The following is a 19,186-nucleotide window of genomic DNA, read 5'->3' as shown; positions in this document are numbered from 1 at the left end:
GTCATATGTTATATTTAATTTTATTCATGAATAACCTGCAGGTACAGGTCATTGAGACAATTAAGATAATAGAATTTTAAAAGACTTCTACATTATCATATATAATTTAAAACAAACAATATTTATATCAATTTATTATTAGATTTATTATATAAGAGTTAACAACAACATCATTGATATATTTAAAAAACATATATTTGTAAGATTTCAAATATATTGTTGTATTTTGCGCAACGCAAGGGTATTCACATAGTTGGTATATGTATATGTGTATTTTGTATATATGTGTATATGTGTATTTGGTACATGTGTATATGTATGTAAATTTTTTTGACTTAATTAGGCTAGTCCTCAAAACTCCATAATATGTAAAATACATTGTTATGAATTTGGTAGTTTTTTAAATTGTTAAGGACTTAATTGATTTGATAGTTTAATAGTTTCTTAAATTGTTAAGAACTTAGTTGATTTGGTAGTTTAAGAGTTTGTTAAATTGTTAATGACTTAATGTGCTTGTGACATAAATATTAAGTAATAATAATTTTTTATTTTTAGTTTGATATTTTAACTTATATACTTACTTTGTAGTCTGTGGATGTTAACATTTTTCTTCAAAACTCGACGTTTGTGAGGGCAATTGGAAACATTATCCGCTCGTTTAGCAACAAAACCAACAATGTGAGCAACAACGACGCAGAAAACGACAATGGGGAAGATGACTAGTATTTCTTGTTTTATGTTATGGATGGTGTTTTTATGAATTTATTAGATTATGGATTGGAGCGACTCGTATTTCATTATTTCATTTTTATTAGATCGTTTATGTAATGTGCTATATATTGTTTGTATTATTGTCATGTTTTATGTAATGCAGATTTCTAGATTATGATTTCTATATTTTTGTACATTCTGTATTTTATAATATCAACCAATATAAAATATAAATTTTATTAAAAAAAGTCATTAGCGGTGGCTGCTTTAGCGACGCCTGTAATCACTTGCAACAACAATCAACTACGGAAAGCTTTAACGGAATAACTTCGCAGTCGCCGGAAAGTTATTAGTGACGACATTGAGTTTTAGCGACGCCAACTATTAGACACGACTCTGATAGTTACGATTTTTGAGTATTAACTACGCGATAATTGCGTCGACGCATTTGCAACGACATGTCATCGCTAATACCTTAGCGACGATTTTTTTTAATTAATTGCGACGATTTTTGCTGTCGCTGTAGTGACTTTTTTTGTTGTGGATGGTGGGTGGTGATAGAGTTGGTGGCAGTGACGGTGTGCAGTGATGGTAGAAGATAATTGATCCCTCTTAAATAAGATTTTGATTTCATCCTCTTGTTGATCGAATTACTTTCCATCTGTTGATGGAAAGTTGAAATTATTTAACATTTCAATTTCCTTTAAAAGACTTTAACCAAACATTAAAAAATAGTAATGTCTTCAATGGACCTTTATATATATTTCAAACGATTCCTTTCAGTTAAATAGGGCGAAGGTAGCTCTAATAAATGGTTAAAGTTGACAATGCATAGATGATAAATAATTATGTTAAAAAACAAATTTGGTTGTGCCAATTCCGTACATGTTTGTTTATCAAAAAACTATTTACATTGAACCAAAAAAAAATCATAACTAGAATCAAACCGATAAAACAAGTTGATGATTTGCAACATACTCAAACTCGCATACGATCGTTTATAATAAAAAGACATGGCTATATTAAATTGCAACAAATTTGATTTATTCCACCAAAGAGAAAGACCATTAACATTGTTAGTAGTCAACATCTTATTGCAAGATTTACTAGTAGTCTAGTATCGATGATAGTCTCCAACTTTCTTATATAAATAATGCCAACCCCATGTCCTAATAAAAATACAACTTGATATTTTTTTTACAAACTGTTTCTTGATATAATTATTAGTGTTTTTGAAAAAAAAATCGTCCTGAATTTGCTTATTAGGAATCAAATAATTACTTTTTTGATATTTAGTTTAATACATATGTAAGGGTATGAGTTAGGGGTATAACTGAGTCGAGTCAACTCATGAGATCTTCGAGGCCGACTCGAAAAATACTTGAAATCGACTCTGATCAAGTCAAGTCGAACTCGAGCTCGAGCATTAAAATACTCGGCTCGTGAAGCTCATGAGCTTAATCGAGCTTGAGCTTCGAGTATTTTTCGAGTTGGTCTCGAAGATCTCACGAGTTGACTCAACTCACTTATAATTCAAACTCGGGCTCGATTTCGAGTATTTTTCGAATGAGTTACATTTCAAACTTGGGCTCGAGCTCGATAAAGTAACCGAAACTTTTGGGCTCGATTACACCCTAGTGGGGGTATCACAAGAAAAATACACTTTCAAGCTTGACATTACTCAACTCGAGACCGAGTTTGAAAATTGAAATGTAGGCTCGAGGTGAGTTTTGAGCCCTAGTGTTTTAGTGGAATTTCGAGCTTAGCAGTATTCAACTCGACTTAGCTCGATTACATCCTAACGAGGGTATCATACCCTCCCAACTTTCTTTGCCACATAGACATCACATTAGTTTTTTTCTCTCTTATTCTTTCAATTATTCTCAACCATCTACACAAGTAGCTCATTTTTCTGAACCCTTTCAATTTTGATCAAAAAAAATTATAAAATTTTTCAAAGAAATTACAAAATAAATAAATAAGACTAAAATTAAAAAATATATATTATTACAAAAATCACAGCAAATTAAAATCCTAAGTACAAGAATTAAAACATATAAATATTTCTAAGCCTCCAATACATAAATTTGTGCAATTCGTTGTTTGCAAGCAGAACCACATTCAACTGCACTCCAGTTAAATCGTCATGTTGCTTTAGGAAAAAAACTGTAAATCTTTATCAAATCGTTTTCCTTCATCAACCATAACTCCTCCTCTAGAACTGTGACAGTTGTTTCTCGACACCTCTTCTAAAATGCATAAGTTTATCCCTTTGATGTCGCTCTTTGTTCTCCTTTGCCTTGTCGGTAATTTTTGTTAGCCGGCCAACTTCATACATGAGGCTTCTGATGCCCTTTCGTCGTCGCGGTGACAGTTTTGCATTGGTGCTTTTTCTTAACAACATGTTAACCTTCCTCGTTCATGTGACTTGAAAATTAGGCATCTGATCTACTTGTATACGTGTTGGAATCGGATGTTTTGTTCCCTTTTGCCCAAGGATGTAGGGGGTTGTCACCCATCAAGCCAATGGTAAGCCATTTGGCATTGGCATTGGCATTGACATTTGGGTTTTAGGCATCATATTTGACACTGGCATTTAGGTATCAGTTTGGAGTCGACGATTTCTTTTTGTAGTAGCCGTTTTTTTTGGATTTGCCACGGCTTAGATCCATTGGAATTGATATTGAAAGAATGGAATTGAAATGGAAGAGAGTAGAGAGGAAAGAAGGAAGGTGGTGTGAATTTTTGAGTTGGGTTAGTGTATTTTAATAAATGTATTTTTTTTATTTTTTATTTTTTTGAAACATAACAGAAGTTACCCAACCAAACCCACCGCAACATAGAACGGAGGGTCCGCCAAGTAACATTTTTCCAGCAAAAAAATCATTGACGCCGTGCACCCTAAGAGAACAAAATTACTCCATAAACCCTTCTTTAACTCTAAATAGATATAAAAGATGACAAATAAATTGATTCCTACTTTTTATGCCTACAAATGTTCCTACCCAATCAAATTATGACAAATGTCATCTTTCCATATTTTTTAACTTCTTTCCATATTTTTTAACTAACTCATTAAAGCTATATTAGAAATATATCAAATAAAATTAAATTGAATGGTGATTTGTCATAATTTTAATGGGTAGGAATAATTGTAGGCATAAAAGATTTCTCATAAAAGATATATAAAGATATATAAACCTATTGCTGTTTAGAATAATAATAATAACTAACAAAACATGGGATACAAGATATGACAGATGTTTAAGGCTTTAAATAATATAAAAAATATATTATTGCATGATCATCATTGCAATCTAATACCAATATTGTTTTAAAAGTGATTTCTACTCACATTGCAACAGCTGCTTTATATTAGAAAATATATTAATTAATTAGCATTGATTATTATTCAATAAATTCACATGAATAATTTTTTTTAAATTAAATCTTATTAAATATATAATATACTCTTTAACAAACATTGATGCAATTTAATTTATGTATTTTATTAGTTATTTATACGGTCAAGGCATTCTTAGCCAGATAACTTTGTACTGTATTTGATATATATTGAAGCGAGATTGATGTTAATTAGACAAACCCAAATAAGTGAAACAAAACATGACAGGAACTCATTATCGATCTCTAAAATATGTAAAAGACATAAATGCTCTTCTTATTTGTCAATATTTACAGTAGCCCTAAAAAGTTTGTCTAATTTAATCGAGTTGAGTCCGGTCTAGTATGATCCAATATTCATGAAACAAGAACATATCACTTCCATAAAAGTTGAATTAAAAGTTCATGAAAGTTTTAACATTCTCCATAAGCCTGTTTAGCATATCATACAAATCTATTTACATTGCACATGAACATAACCTTCCTTATAATAAGCTTTTACATTCTATTATGAACATATAAGAAAATTTAAGTAGTAATAATAGAAAATCATGAAGATGTGGAAGCATGAAGAAGATAACCAGAGATTAAAGAGCTGAAGGCAAAGGCAACAAAGGCCACAAAACCAAGACTAACAGAAGTGGTAGCCAGCTGTGGGAACTTGTCTGCACCCCAATTCGATTTCCAGTCGTCTACTCTTGTGGCTGCTGATGATCCCGATGATATCAGAAGATATGTCAACATCTGAATTTCACCAAATTTCAGTTAGAATTGAGAAATATTACACGATCACATTCAAAAACCCCTTGTTGATGCTCAAAGAAAAGTTTGAATTGTATAGATGTTTAAATTCACAGGAAAAAAACAAGATCAGATCCAAAAACTTGCCTGGTCCATGGCGAAATCAAAGTAATACCGGAGATAATGGCGTCTTTTGTAATGATTTCCGGTGGCCAATTGATAGGCCAGATCAAGTCCTTGTAGCACAGCGTATGCAAATCCGACAATGTTCACTGCCATGGAGTACCTGAAAATCCACTATGATTAAACAAATGAAATGTGATTGGATATATTTAGAGGGGGGCTGGAGAGAAGAGAGAATCACCGAAACTCCTTGTAACGGTAGAATGAATCGAGAGCCCATCCCTGACGCTTGTCGGTGGCCATCACCGACAACGATATCAAACAAAAGAGCAATTCGAAAATCCTAAACCCTAACGCTATCTTCTTCATCGATCCTTCTTTTTCCATCCTACTAACGCTCCCCATAGATGACCTCGGCCGCCTCCCTTGGTTTCCGCCGCCTGTTCGTGGTTCCTCCGGTGGCTTTCCAACGTATCCGTCTTGAGCGCCGCGTTCCGCTTTTTTAATCGGAACAGTCTCTTCTCGAACATACCTGTTCACCGTCGACACAGGCGCCGGCGACGCTACCCTCGCTCCGGTTAAATCCGGCAACGGATCTAACGTTGGTGAGCCGTGTGATGTCTCTCCTTCTTCTGCTGCTTCTGATTCTGCTTCAGGTTGTACCTCAACTCTTTCGGGAGAGAATCCATGGCTGAGAGATGACAGAGAAGACATAGTTGACAACGGGGAATCTTCAGGTGATCTAGCCGGTGGAGAAGGATGTCGTCTCCGATCTCGAGGATAACCGGAAGAAGAAGTTGCCAGCGAATCAACATCAACTTGCCGTTTCTGTTTCAATTCTCTTTCCATGATGAAATCAAACGTTTGAGTTTGATTGAATCGTAGGGTTTTTGCCCAATGGTATCCAAAAATCGAAACAACTGCTAGGGAATCTAGAAACCTGATTCATTCCAGTATTCTTTTGCTTCGATTGGGTGCGCCATAGCTTAAGAAAGAACACTGAGATGTGCATAAGGCAAAGTCTTTGATGGGTTTTGTATGGTTGGTTGAAGAGTAAAGTGTGGTAAGGTACACAATTTTATTTTGTCTCCTTCTCTGTAAATTAACAAAGGAAAAGTTTTTTTCTTTACAAATATGTTTTTAAAATGATGTTATAATTTTATAATCGAAGATAAGTTGTTTGAACATAAAGTTATTATATAAATGCTATAATAATCAAATAATTCAATGAAAACATATATGCACATCCAAATAACTTGATGTACAAATAGGGGTGTAAGTGAGACAAGCAAACCCACGAGAAAACTCGAGACGACTCGACCTTAATCGAGCCGAGCTCGAGCTCGAGCTACTCGAGTACTAAAATACTCAGCTCGTAAAGCTCGCGAGCTTAATGCAATTTAAATATATGACATTTCTTAATAATTGTTCATTTATAACATATATGTCATTTCTTTATAATTATTCATTTATGACATATATGGTTGATGTTATATTGATATTAGGTGATTAATAGTGATTTTTTTTTATAGTTTGGACATTTGCATGTGGAATGTTTAATATTTCTTACTCAATTTAATGATTTTGAATTTTTTTAAATATTAGTCGAGCTGAGCTCGAGACTGTCGAGTATTTCACAAGCCTGAGCGCGAGCTTAAAATCAAAGATCGAGTCGAGTTCAAGCCGAGTCTCGAGCTCGAGTATTTTAGTCGAGCCGAGCTTCGAGCTTGGTAGTATTCGACTCGACTCGGCTCATTTACACCCTTATATATACAAAACTAAATATAAATTGATAATATTGTACTTTGTTCGATATAATTGGGTAAATTGTACAAAAGTCAATAACTTTTATTTTTTTCAATTGATACCGAATTTTTTTTGTTACAAATAAGTCACAATGTTTCCAGTTATGACTGGTTGATCGGTTGGCTTCAGGTAAACCGGTTGCACTACTGACATGGCATGATGACGTGTTAAAAGCAAAAAAAAAAATGACACAAAAGATACTATGTTTTCAATTTGTAACATCCCAATATCTGAGTAAAAAAAATTCAAAACCACCCCAAGACAATAATAGTTTACAAAAACATTGTTTCAAAAGTATAATTCATAAATCAAAGTTACCCAAAATCATAACCTCATAAAATCCAGGATGATGTGCACGATCACGCCTTTGTCTTGTCCCTATCATTTAAGGCACGTGATAAATTTAGATGAACCTAATAGCTACAAGGAAGCCATGGCGGGCCCTGAGTATGCTAAATGGAAAGAGGCAATGGACAGCGAGATCAAGTTTGGAACTTGGTTGACAATGTACCAGGTCGAAAGACAGTTGGGTGCAAATGGATCTTCAAGAAGAAGACCAACATAGATAGAAAAGTGTACACATTCAAGGCACGGCTGGTTTCGAAGGGTTTTACTCAAACCCCGGGGGTTGACTATGATGAGACCTTCTCACCAGTGGCCAAGATCAAGTCTATCAAGGCCATGTTAGCTATCGTTGCGTTTCATGATTATGAAATTTGGCAGATGGATGTCAAAACTGCTTTCCTTAATGGGAAGCTGGCTGAAGATGTTTACATGTGTCAACCAAAAGGTTTTATGGATGCTAAATACCCCAATAGAGTGTCCAAGCTTGAGAAATCCGTTTATGGATTAAAGCAAGCCTCTCGCAGATGGAATCTTTACTTCGATGAGAAAGTCAAAGAGTTTGGTTTCTGTAGAAGTGAGGATGAGTCATGCGTATATGTCAAAGCTAGTGGGAGTATAGTTAGTTTTCTAGAATTGTATGTTGATGACATACTGCTCATAGGAAACGACGTTCCAAACTTGCAGAAGGTTAAGTCCTGGCTTGGGAAGTGTTTTGCTATGAAGGATCTAGGGGAACCTGCTTATATTCTGGGGATAAGGATATTGAGAAATAAAAGTAAAAGACTAATAGGACTTAGTTAGAGTACTAACTTAGACAAGGTGCTGAAACGTTTTAGCATGGAGAATTCCAAGAAAAGGGAGTTACCAATCCAGAGCAATACCAAGTTGAGTAAGACTCAGATTCCGAGTACCGATGCCGAGATAGCAGAGATGAGTCGAGTGTCAAATGCTTCCGCCGTTGGCTCGATCATGTACGTTATGACATGTACTCACCTAGATGTGGCTTTTGCATTAAGCATGGCCAGCCGATATCAAGGGAACCCAGGTAGAGCTCACTGGTTGGGGTGAGCATGGTGCGGTTTTTGGCCAAAACTGAACTGAAAACCGTAACTTTGGTTTTTTGAAGTTTAGAAACCGCACCCTGCGGTTTTTATGCGGTTCGGTTTTTGCGTTTTTTTACGGGTTTTTGCGGTTCTTTTTTTTTTTGCGGTTTTTTGTCAGATTTTTTTTGGTTTTTGTTTTGCCTTTTTGCTAAACCTCAGATAACTCAGCGTGTTATTTTGACTCAGATGAGGAGTGCTAATCATTTCTTGGAGATGAACCGATACCACCACCTTTTGGTTTGAAATCAAATTATATAACCAGTCATCCAAAATGTTTCTAATGCTTGAATATAATACAAATTAAACATAATATTTGTTTGACAGGTATATACGATAATATCGGTTAATGTATTCATAAAAATGATACTATCATCACTAGTACTCTTTGCAAAACAAAAAACCGCACCATCGGTTTTCATTTCGGTGTCGGTTTTTTGGTTTCGGTTTATGCGGTTTTTTCGGTTTTTTTGGTTTGCGGTTCGGTTTTTGCTCACCCCTACTCACTGGACAGCAGTGAAGAACATTCTTAAGTACCTGCGAAGGACTAAAGACTATGTAACGACCCAATTTTCACGTCCAAAAATTTCGTTATAAAACATTACATGAAAGCATTAATAGTTAAAACATTGTTTGATTAAACCATTTCACATCGAAAACCAAATTGAAAACCACAACATTCGATCAATCAAATATCAGAGTATCAATCCCAGAATAAACTTGTAACTGCGGAAACAAGAGAGTGTGTGTGTGTGACATGCTGCTACCGCGCCGGCTCCTTTCCCCTAGCTGAGGAGGTACCTGAAACCAAAACTGAAAACCGTAAGCACGAAGCTTAGTGAGTTCCCCCACTGTACCACATACCATATAATCTCATAACATACATATATTGTCAGGCATATCTGGGTGCCCGACCTACCCCCTCGGCCCTCTCGACCGGATATTGCCTAGCATATCTGGGTGCTGGCCTCCCCTTCGGTCCTCTCGACCGGATATTGCCTAGCATATCTGGGTGCTGGCCTCCCCTTCGGTCCTCTCGACCGGATACTGGGGAACTATTCCTCCCCTCCAGTACTACCACATAACATGTATCACAATATCAGAATCTATCTAACATGGCTGGGTATGACTACCCCTTCGGCCCTACCGACCGGATACCTCGGGGACTATCTCCCCCTACTGTCACTAGCACATAGCATCATATCATACTAGCACATAAACATAACACAGGTAGTAGTAATCCCTAGATGAATATCACGGAGACAATCATCTACATACAACTCCTACTGGTGGGCCGACATTGTGGCCGTAGACCCACCGCTACTGGAAGGTAACTCACCTCGAAGTAGCTGCTGATCTGATCGGGAACTGACTGTCTACTGTTGTTGCTGCTGCTCCGGAAATCCTCCGGCTGCAATTCCCACAACATACTCAATCAAACACTGCTAATTGTCCTTTGGGTAAAATGACCATTTTACCCCTGATCATGCCCTAAGTCAAAGTCAGAGTCAACTTTCAGTTAACCCGACTCGCCGAGTTGGCTTTCCAACTCGCCGAGTCCCTACCCAAACAATTGTCCTGAATCCCGTTTCTACTCGTCGAGTTAGGCGACGACTCGACGAGTTCTCCTTCTAAACTGATATTCAAGTCCTTCATCCTACTCGCCGAGTTGTATGAACAACTCGTCGAGTTCATCTTCATCCGATGAACACTTATGCTAAGACTCGCCAAGTTGTATGAACAACTCGCCGAGTCTGTTCTTGATCTAAGGAGATTGCCTTGAACTCGCCGAGTCAGGGCATTGACTCGCTGAGTTCCTCCATAGATGAGTTCAGCTTCCGACTCACTGAGTCACACCCCGTGACTCACTGCTCACTCGACACTACGAAAAGGGGACCAACTCGGAGACTCGCGAACCGACTCGCCGAGTCAGATGAACGACTCGTCGAGTCGTTTCCATGCAACCACTAACTACACGGATTTGCTCGATTCCAGTCCATTCCATTCACAGATCTGGGTTCCTAGAGCATGAATCACACTTACAGTTTCCAACTTTACGTGTAGATATTCACCAATAAGGGTTTTAGGGTTCAAAATGCACCCAAAAGGGTAGATCTAGGGTCTTCATGCAATGAGGGTCCATAAAGGCAACAGATCTGAGCTCCTGGAGCTCAACCATGCCTAGATCTAAGGGCCAATCAGCTTATTACGAAATAATTTGCACATACAAGCTTGGAGATTGGCTCAAGAATGACTTAAATGAAGCAATAAGCATAGAAACAGGGGGAAAACGGGTTATACCTCAAAGGAACTACTGAGAGAGCACAAAGATGCTTGGATTCCTTCCCTTCCTCTAGATCTACTTCCCTTTTGCCTCAAAACCTTCAATAACACACAATAATTGCTTCAAACTCTCTATGAATAGCTTAGAACGAGGGTTGGAAGCTCTGGGGGGTGAATGGGGGCTGGCTTGGGGCGGATATGTTGTTTAAATAGGGTGAAAACCCCTGAAACTTAGGGTTTCATCCAACAGCGGTGACTCGCCGATTCCGGAATATGGACTCACTGAGTCGCCAGCTTAAACGTGTCCCGGGGTCCCGTCTCTATTCGACGAGTCGGACCTATGACTCTTCGAGTCCAAGGCTAAAAATGGAAAATACACAAACAAGATTTACGTACCAGGAACCAGGTGCTACAGACTAGGTCCTTATACTTGGTGGGAGTGATGACTTAAGAGTGACAGAGTATAGTGATGCAGTTTTCAAACCAACGAAGATAACTTCCGCTCTCATTCGGGTTGGGTATTTACCCTTAATAGAGGAGATGTGACTTGGAAAAGTTCCAAGCAGGAGACTGTGGCTGATTCAACATGCAAATCAGAGTACATAGCAGCAAGCGAAGCGTCGAAGGAGGCTATATGGTTGAAGAACTTCATTTGAGACCTTAGAGTTGAACTAGGCATAAAGGAGCCCATGGAGATTTTCTGTGATAATGAAGGAGCGGTTGCCTTAACCAAGGAACCAAGGGTTCATGGAAGATTAGACATATCGACATAAAATACCATTTCATCAGACATCGGGTAGAAGAAGGACTCATCGTGGTCAAGAGGGTATCTTCAGAAGAGAATCCTGCAGATTTCCTCACAAAGGGTCTAAGTAGGATCAAGCACATTCAGTATCCTAGGAGCATTGGTCTGAAGGACGATATTAGTTTTAGTGATTAGATAGACATTTAGAAACTTGTAATAGATAAATATAATTGACATTTGGTGATTATATAATGGAGATTTATATATAAGTATTGTTTACTATCTTGTGTCAATTGTTTACTATTGTTTCATTTTTGCATGTTTTACTTCCTAAATAATTGGATTATTAAAATTATCCACAATCGATCATACTTTGGATGTAAGTAATGAGGCAAGATTGTAATGAATTGGTTTGTTAACTGTCTAAGTGCTTAACCATAGCAAAAGTTTGCTGCAATGTTCATGAGTACTTCTGAAATAAGATTTGAGTATTGGATTAAACTCACGCTCATTTGAATCACTTCATGGAATTCGAATGAGTGATTGTTAGACGATAATATTGTATAATCTTTAAACCGAGTTATATGAATTGTTGTTTACAAGTTGGTTGTGCATTGATAATGCGTAAATGCATCAGTAACTTGATGTTATAAAACTTATTGCTGTGTACGATTTCATGAGTAAATAGTACAAGCATATAAGTCAAAGTTTATCTGTTCCTTTTATCTTAAGGGATAAAAGCGATATCTTGGGCCCCTCGATGATTTTGTGTTGACTTATGTGTCGGGCCTTGTCCGGACTAAATTGATGTGTTCATTAAGTTCTATGTCAGACAAATCAGAAATCGGGAAACAAACTGTTGGACATAAAGAATGATTAAGGTATTCTTTGTATTCCTTCTTCTCCTTCTTTGCATCGATCACAAATGTCAAGTATGATGTGCATCCTTTAGACAAACATTTTCTAGCTTTCATCAGGGAAATGATTCCAGAATTTACTCTGCGTTTATCCCTGTACACCATAAATGAATCTTTTCTAGGTGGGTTTACTCACACTATCTTCTTCTTGCATAGTATCTCGGCATCATTGGCGATAAGAAAATCCATTCCCAGTACGATGTCGAAACCATTCAACTCGACGGGTAACATCTCCTCGTGGAATTCGTTTCCATTTAAGTTGATGACAATGTTTTTAATGCAATCGCCAATAGGTATGAATTTGCCACTGGCAACTACTATAACTAGAGCATTATCTACAGGAAATGCTAGTCTTCCACCAAATTTGTGTGATATAAAGGAGTAATTCGCTCCAGAATCAAACAATATATTGGCAGACAATCCATTTACAAGAAAGGTACCTGAAGCGACATATGTTGCATCCTTTGCGGCTTCCAATGGATGGGTTTTTAGCATAACAACATCTTATGTGTTCATGTAACCCTAATTGCTTTTTATCTAAGTTTTTCACTAATTGAACATGCAAAAAAATTCCAAAGCAATAACCCTAGATCTAGCATATACAATTCGAAATTCATATATCAAAAGGGTAGGAATATTACCTTGCTTGTTATATAACAATAACAAGAACTCCCTGATTGATCTTGACTCTTGAAAGCTTTAGTGCCCAAATGTTGCACCTCTAATGGATCACAAACACTTGTAGCAAGAGGATAAGAAAGAGAGAGGATAAAACACTAAGAATTTCGGCTAGGGTTTCTTCAAGGAAGCATTGGCCGAAAACCACAAGGCATGGGGTCTTTAAATAGTTGGTGGGTTGCTAGGGTTTCAGGTGGAAACCATAATTTCCTGCTTAGGGCTTAAGCAAACTATGGACCTCCCACTAGAAGGCCTTGGACAAATTCTATAGGGCCTCCCTATAGAATTTTGTCCACCCCATTCCAATGGAGTCCAGCAGCCCAATTTTGCAACTATTAATGATTTACAAAGCAACCCTCGTTCCTTTAATTAGTTCCTTTGATCCTAAAAATAATTCCAAATTAATTTCTGATCAAATACTAATTAAATAATATGATTTCTAATTAATATATTATTCTCATAATATATTAATAAATCATTTATTAACCTCTCTCTCCAAAATCATGTTGTCAAGTTGCTAAAGTGAAGGCAACCCAAAAGGACCATGCTACTATCAAATCAAGTTCATACCAATTAAAGTTATGGTCTTAGACACCTAATCCAAAAGTCTCCTACTTGGATAAGTCTAATAACTATAATTGCAAGCACGACTTCAAAATCTTATTAGCAATTGTAGCTCTCAAAAGCCGTTGTTGAACTCTGACCTAGTCAGTCTTGTCCTTAAGATAATGGATCATATAATCCTTCGTTCTGCAAGATATCATGTGACAAAGACATGGAATAAATGATTCTCATTGTCTACAAGTTTGTTTCCTGATTTCTGATTTGTATGACAAGGAACTTAATTGAACACATCAACACATAATTCAACACAAAATCATCGAGGGATCCAAGATATCGCTTTTACCCCTTGAGATAAAAGGAACATATAAACTTTGACTTATATTCTTGTACTATTTACTCATCAAATCATACACAACAATGTGTTTTATAACATCAAGTTACTGATGCATTTACGCAATATCAATGCACAACCAACTCATATATCTCAGTTTAAAGACTATATGATATTATCGTTTCACAATTACTCGTGATACATTCCATGAAGTAATTCTAATGAGTGTGGGTTTAATCAAATACTCAAATCCCCATTTCAGGAGTACTCATGAACGTTACAACAAGTATTGCTATGTATAAACACTTAGACAATCTACAAGCCAATTCATGACAGTCTTAATTCACTACTTACTTCCAAAGTATGATTGATTGTGGATAATTTGAATAATCCAATTATTATGGAAGTAAAACATGCAAAGTTGAAACACAAAGTAAACAATTGAAAAAAGATAGTAAGCAATACTCATTTATAAATCTCCATTATATAATCACCAAATGTCAATTACATTTATCTACTACAAGTTTCTAAAATATCTGTCTAATCACTAAAACTAATATCGTCGTTCAGACCAATGCTCCTCCCATGTTTTGTTGGGTTATGAGCATTCTAACACTTCCTAAGTGTACATGCAACCCTAAATACCTTGGATCTATGTTTTCTCTATTATACATGCAAATAAGAACATCCAAGGTATTATCCTAATCTAGCATACAAAAACTATGAATGTAACAAGATAGAATACATACCTCTTGATGTAGCTTGATGTCTTCAAGCTTTAAGAGCTTAGCCCCAATAGTGTGGAAGCCTCAAGTGGAATCACAAATCACCAAGACACCTTGGAATACTTTAGAGAATATGATTACTTGGTTCTCTCTAGTGAAATTGGCTAGCCCTTCTTTAGTGTATCCACACTAGTGCCAATTTCACCAACCAAAGACATCTTTATATAGTATGGAGGATTAGGGTTAAACCCTAATACCCATGACCTTTCATTTCCTAGGATCCATGGGTTAAACACTCCATGGACTATCCATGAAAGCTTAGCCCAACCTAAATGAACTTGGCCCATTCCATATATATAAGAGTCCATATTTAATTAGTTCCTTTTGATCACTTAATTAATTATAAATTAATTCTTGATCAATACTAACTAAATAATATGATTCCATATTAATATATTAGAACTTATAACATATTAATATTAATCATAAACATACTATTCTCAAAAGATTATCCATATAAATTGTGTCGGTGAAGTGCAACCCAAATGGACCATGCCGGGTCGGGTCAAGTACATACCAAATATAGTTATGGACTTAGACATTAATCCAACAGTCTCCCACTTGGATAAGTCTAAAACTATTATTGCGTATGACTTCAAACCTAACTGGCAATCGTAGCTCTTAAAGCCGCTGTCGAACTCTGATCTTGTCAACGAACTTGTCCATTAGATAAGGGATCATATATTCCTCCATTCTAGATATCACATGGACTGAGACATGGATTATAATCATTCTCTCTGTCCATTTGTTGTTTCCCGATTTCCGATTTATGACGACTGACTAATTGAACAAATCAAATCAGTCCTGGCCCGGCCGAGCACTTCCATTTGTCATCATCAAATCATCGAGGGGCCCACAGATATCGCTTTTATCCCGAAGGTAAAAGGAATGGATAAACTTCGACTCATATGGCTTGTTCTACTACTTGTTGAATCATACACAAAGGCACGTTTTATAGCACCGAGTTACCAAATGCGTTTTCGTGCAATCAATGTACAACCAACTCATAGTAACAACTCATATCTCTAGGTTTGAAGAATATAAGATATTATTGTCTCATGATCACTCGTGATAAAATCCATGAAGTGATTCCAATGAGCGCGGGTTGAATCCAATAATCAGAACTTATGAGCACTCATGAGTGTTGTAGCCCTTTGTCCAACACCTTAGACCTCTACAAGCCAACCCATGACAGTCTTAATTCATATCTACTTCCAACATATGACCGACTGTGGATGGTTTGAATAACTTAGTCATTCAGGAAGAATAACCCAGTTTATTCGGGAAGTCAAAACATGCAAAATGAAACACAATAATAATTGAATCCAATATGGTATCAACCCTTTGAACATAAATAAAACACCTTTTATTTATCACCATATGATTACACATTATTCATTGTATACTGTTTCAGCTATCAACTTTATTCTTGAATTTAAAACAATAGTTGTCCCATGCTCCAAGCATGTACACTATGTTTTCTTAAACACTAGTCATGCCATACACCAAGTATGCATACTATGTTTGTCTATGATCTTTACTTTGTGAACTAGATCAATTGAACATAACTTCAATGATTCTCTTTTCACACTCCCAAATCCTTACCGCAAATGCAAGAATTCCAAATTCATGCCATTTACTGAAATCTGTTAGATTCTAAACTTATATGCATTGATCCTCTCGTAATGATTATGCACAAAGTCATAAAGACTTGGCAACAATCATTACAGAGTATTCCAAAGGAGATCAACTCCTTGGAAATATTCTTCTTGCATTAAGTTTCCTTAATCTTACACAGATTGAAAATTCTAACTTTGAAACATTTCCAGATTCCATTTTGACTATCACTTCTGAACAAGAGTTGCCTCCTTACAGATTATGTCAATATGGTCCTTCCAGAATTATCACTATACTTCCAATTGTCCTTGAGTAACCAATCTTTGGTAAACCTTAGATTGTCCTCGACAATTGTTTAATCCTTTTAGTCATATCCAGTTCTAAACCTTTTCCCTTCTTAATGCCCCAGGCATTTGGAATTTTAGAACGGATGAATATAGCACATGTAATCGATCCTATATCCGAAGCATATGGGACACGATTCATGATGTCTTACATAAAGACTAAACCAGTCTTTTGCTATAATATTTCCATTTCAATTTGCCAAGTTCTCATAATTCAGATTATGAAAAGGGATGCCGTAATCATAATCGAATTTTAGAACGCAAATAATGGACCCATATACAGAATTTCCTTATGTTGAGCCATTCCAACATGAAATTCATATATATCCTTGACTAAATGATTAAAACCTCACGATCTAAGCTTATAGATTTGAGATGAAGCATAATTTCCTCTCCCTTAATTATAGCAAAACAACTTTTTCCCAATTGAAACTTTTGTTTTCTATAATTAACATTGCTAACTTGCAATACTTATCATAATTATCATGCTCCCACTAACATGATGATTATTAGCATAACACTTATGCTCCCACTAGCTTTGACATGTACTTAGAAATCAGCTGGACAGTCTGAAATTTAGATTCATACACCCTTTCCGTAGATAGCTCACCTGTGTGTCTAAGCAATTTCAAGAACCATGAAAAGGGATACCGTAATCATAGTCTCAATTGCTTAGGCATTTGCCATTTCTCACAAGTCCATGTTAGTGTGCCGGTTAACCACACGCGCTCCACTAACGACTTTTGAAAATGCAAATAACACAATTGATATCTTCGTAAAATCTACTTAGTGAAAGCGTTTCCTCACCATCATTTTCATGAATCGGAGAGAAACCTTATGACACTTAGATTTATATAGTGTATGAGTTCCTACCCATATGAATTTGTCAAACCATAATCACAAGACAAAGATAATGACAAATCCAAAACCATATGGATTGAACTCAATCTTAACTTCTTGCCACCTGGCAACTCAAGGGCCTGCCATTGCTTCCAAGTTGTTATGCAACAAACTGAGAACTCTAAGAACTCATATGCAAAGCCAACTTTAACTGGAATGGGCACAGATATGTCAACACGATAGGTTATAAACCTCAAGTCTTGTGCTAGTGAAGAACTTCAGGTTTTATTCTTGATTATTTCTTGAGACTTTCAAGACCTTTAAGACTTCCACTGTCCTCTTGACATATAAGACTCCCTTGTCAAACATCCAAGAGATAGTGCGGATTCTAATCAAGAAAAACACTTTACCCAATTGGCCTAAGTTGGTCTTTGTTTTATCCAAAACATCACAACTTACCAATTTCAAATGTACAAGAGTAGAAAATTTTTACTCTTACATTTGACAAGTGTTTTAAACCTTCTTTAAGACATGTCACTCAAATGACAATCTTGGAGTATGACTCTAAGACTTGTATTGGAACGAAGTATGACTCATCTTCTTGATTTAACCATTTCAACAATTCAAGTTCCTCTTCTTAGTCATAAGAATGCACTAAGATTTCCTTAGAGAACTAATTTTGATATGGTTTCTTAATCATTAAGATGATCACAAAAACTGATACTAAAGTACTCTCCCATCTTTCCAGATTTGAGAAACTTTTATCCTTCTGCCTAATTTGATTCTTCTTATTCGCTCTGTCTTACATTGGAACCTTTTCCAATGTCTCAGAGTTACACTTAAGCATGTAAGTATAATCATATTTACTGAGCTTTAGTAAACTATGACGAATAATCTTATCGATCTTTTGTGGTGGACTTAATCAGTGCACAAGACTGTGTACTCGATCCTTTAGTCCTTCACTTGACTCACACATCCATGTGAACCAGTAATTAGTCTTAATTTTTCCAAAACTTGAAAGTTCTCATTCATCATGCTATATAACTTGCATGATTCCAAGTCCCGGTCCAAATGAAACTTGGGTGATGAGAATCTTTCCTTATTTGGTAAATATAGACATTACCACAAATGAAAGAATCAACTTCATATTTCCACTCTTGCTCTTAATGGAATCATATAAGCAACAATTTTTCCTCACAAGCCATTGTAAGGATATTTTAAAATAAATAAAATCAAAAAAAATTTCTTTTATTTTAAAACTTTGCGGAAAAACTTATCCTTACAATCCATATGAAAACTTGTTGTTATCTATTCCTAAGCAATATCTCATAACTCCTAAGAAGTAGCTCAAGAATCCGATCTTCAAACTACGCGATAGAAAACCATCTACGCGATCAGATTCAGCATATTCTTTCTTTAAGTATCTTCACTTTTCTTTGATTCTTAAAACATCAACATGTGACCCAGTCACATCATGTATCAGGAATATCAGAATAGAAACTTAACAGAGTTAGATAGTGGTCTTTACCTGAAGTAGAGTCAAACTTATTGAATTTAACATCCTTAGGTAAATTTGGCAGCTTCACAACCAATGCCCCTTTCTTTGGCAATATAAACATATGGACCCTTTGATAATGGTACACGAGACTATCACAGACTTAGCTTTTCTCTTTACCATTTGGTCAACCGAGTTGACTTTGGCCGATCCCTTTCCATTGGGAAGAGAATGCTTTACTGGATATCCAATGTCATCATTATCAATGTCCATAAAGTTTTAGGAAGTTGATCTTAGCAAATAGATAAGATCGTTAAGGGTCTTGTCATAGTCTGTTTCATAGGTGTCCCAAAGGAACT

At 36.2% G+C, this 19,186-nt stretch overlaps 1 protein-coding gene across 1 annotated transcript; it reads right to left on the bottom strand.

Annotated features, from left to right (window-relative positions):
• Nucleotides 1-4,473: 4,473 nt before the first annotated feature.
• LOC111920492 (CASP-like protein 4A1) lies at nt 4,474-6,023 on the bottom strand. The gene is made up of 3 exons (XM_023916068.3): nt 5,219-6,023; nt 5,002-5,140; nt 4,474-4,857 (listed from the first exon to the last, which is right to left on the bottom strand). The coding sequence occupies exons 1-3, from the start codon at nt 5,824-5,826 to the stop codon at nt 4,663-4,665; spliced, it is 942 nt and encodes a 313-aa protein (XP_023771836.1). The 5' UTR covers nt 5,827-6,023; the 3' UTR covers nt 4,474-4,662.
• Between the last annotated feature and the right edge of the window lie 13,163 nt (nt 6,024-19,186).

The sequence above is a fragment of the Lactuca sativa genome, chromosome 4, assembly GCF_002870075.4.
Source record: "Lactuca sativa cultivar Salinas chromosome 4, Lsat_Salinas_v11, whole genome shotgun sequence".
Taxonomy (NCBI): domain Eukaryota; kingdom Viridiplantae; phylum Streptophyta; class Magnoliopsida; order Asterales; family Asteraceae; genus Lactuca; species Lactuca sativa.
Note: the sequence above shows the minus strand (reverse complement) of the source record. Positions and strands in the feature narration are given on the sequence as shown.

Excerpts from the sequence above, each read along its gene's own strand:
- LOC111920492 (XM_023916068.3), bottom strand. The coding sequence starts at position 5,826 with ATGGAAAGAGAATTGAAACAGAAACGGCAAGTTGATGTTGATTCGCTG. Across the intron at positions 5,141-5,218 it reads TACCGTTACAAGGAGTTTCG|GTACTCCATGGCAGTGAACA; the intron begins GTGATTCTCTCT and ends GTGGATTTTCAG. Across the intron at positions 4,858-5,001 it reads TTGATTTCGCCATGGACCAG|ATGTTGACATATCTTCTGAT; the intron begins GCAAGTTTTTGG and ends GGTGAAATTCAG.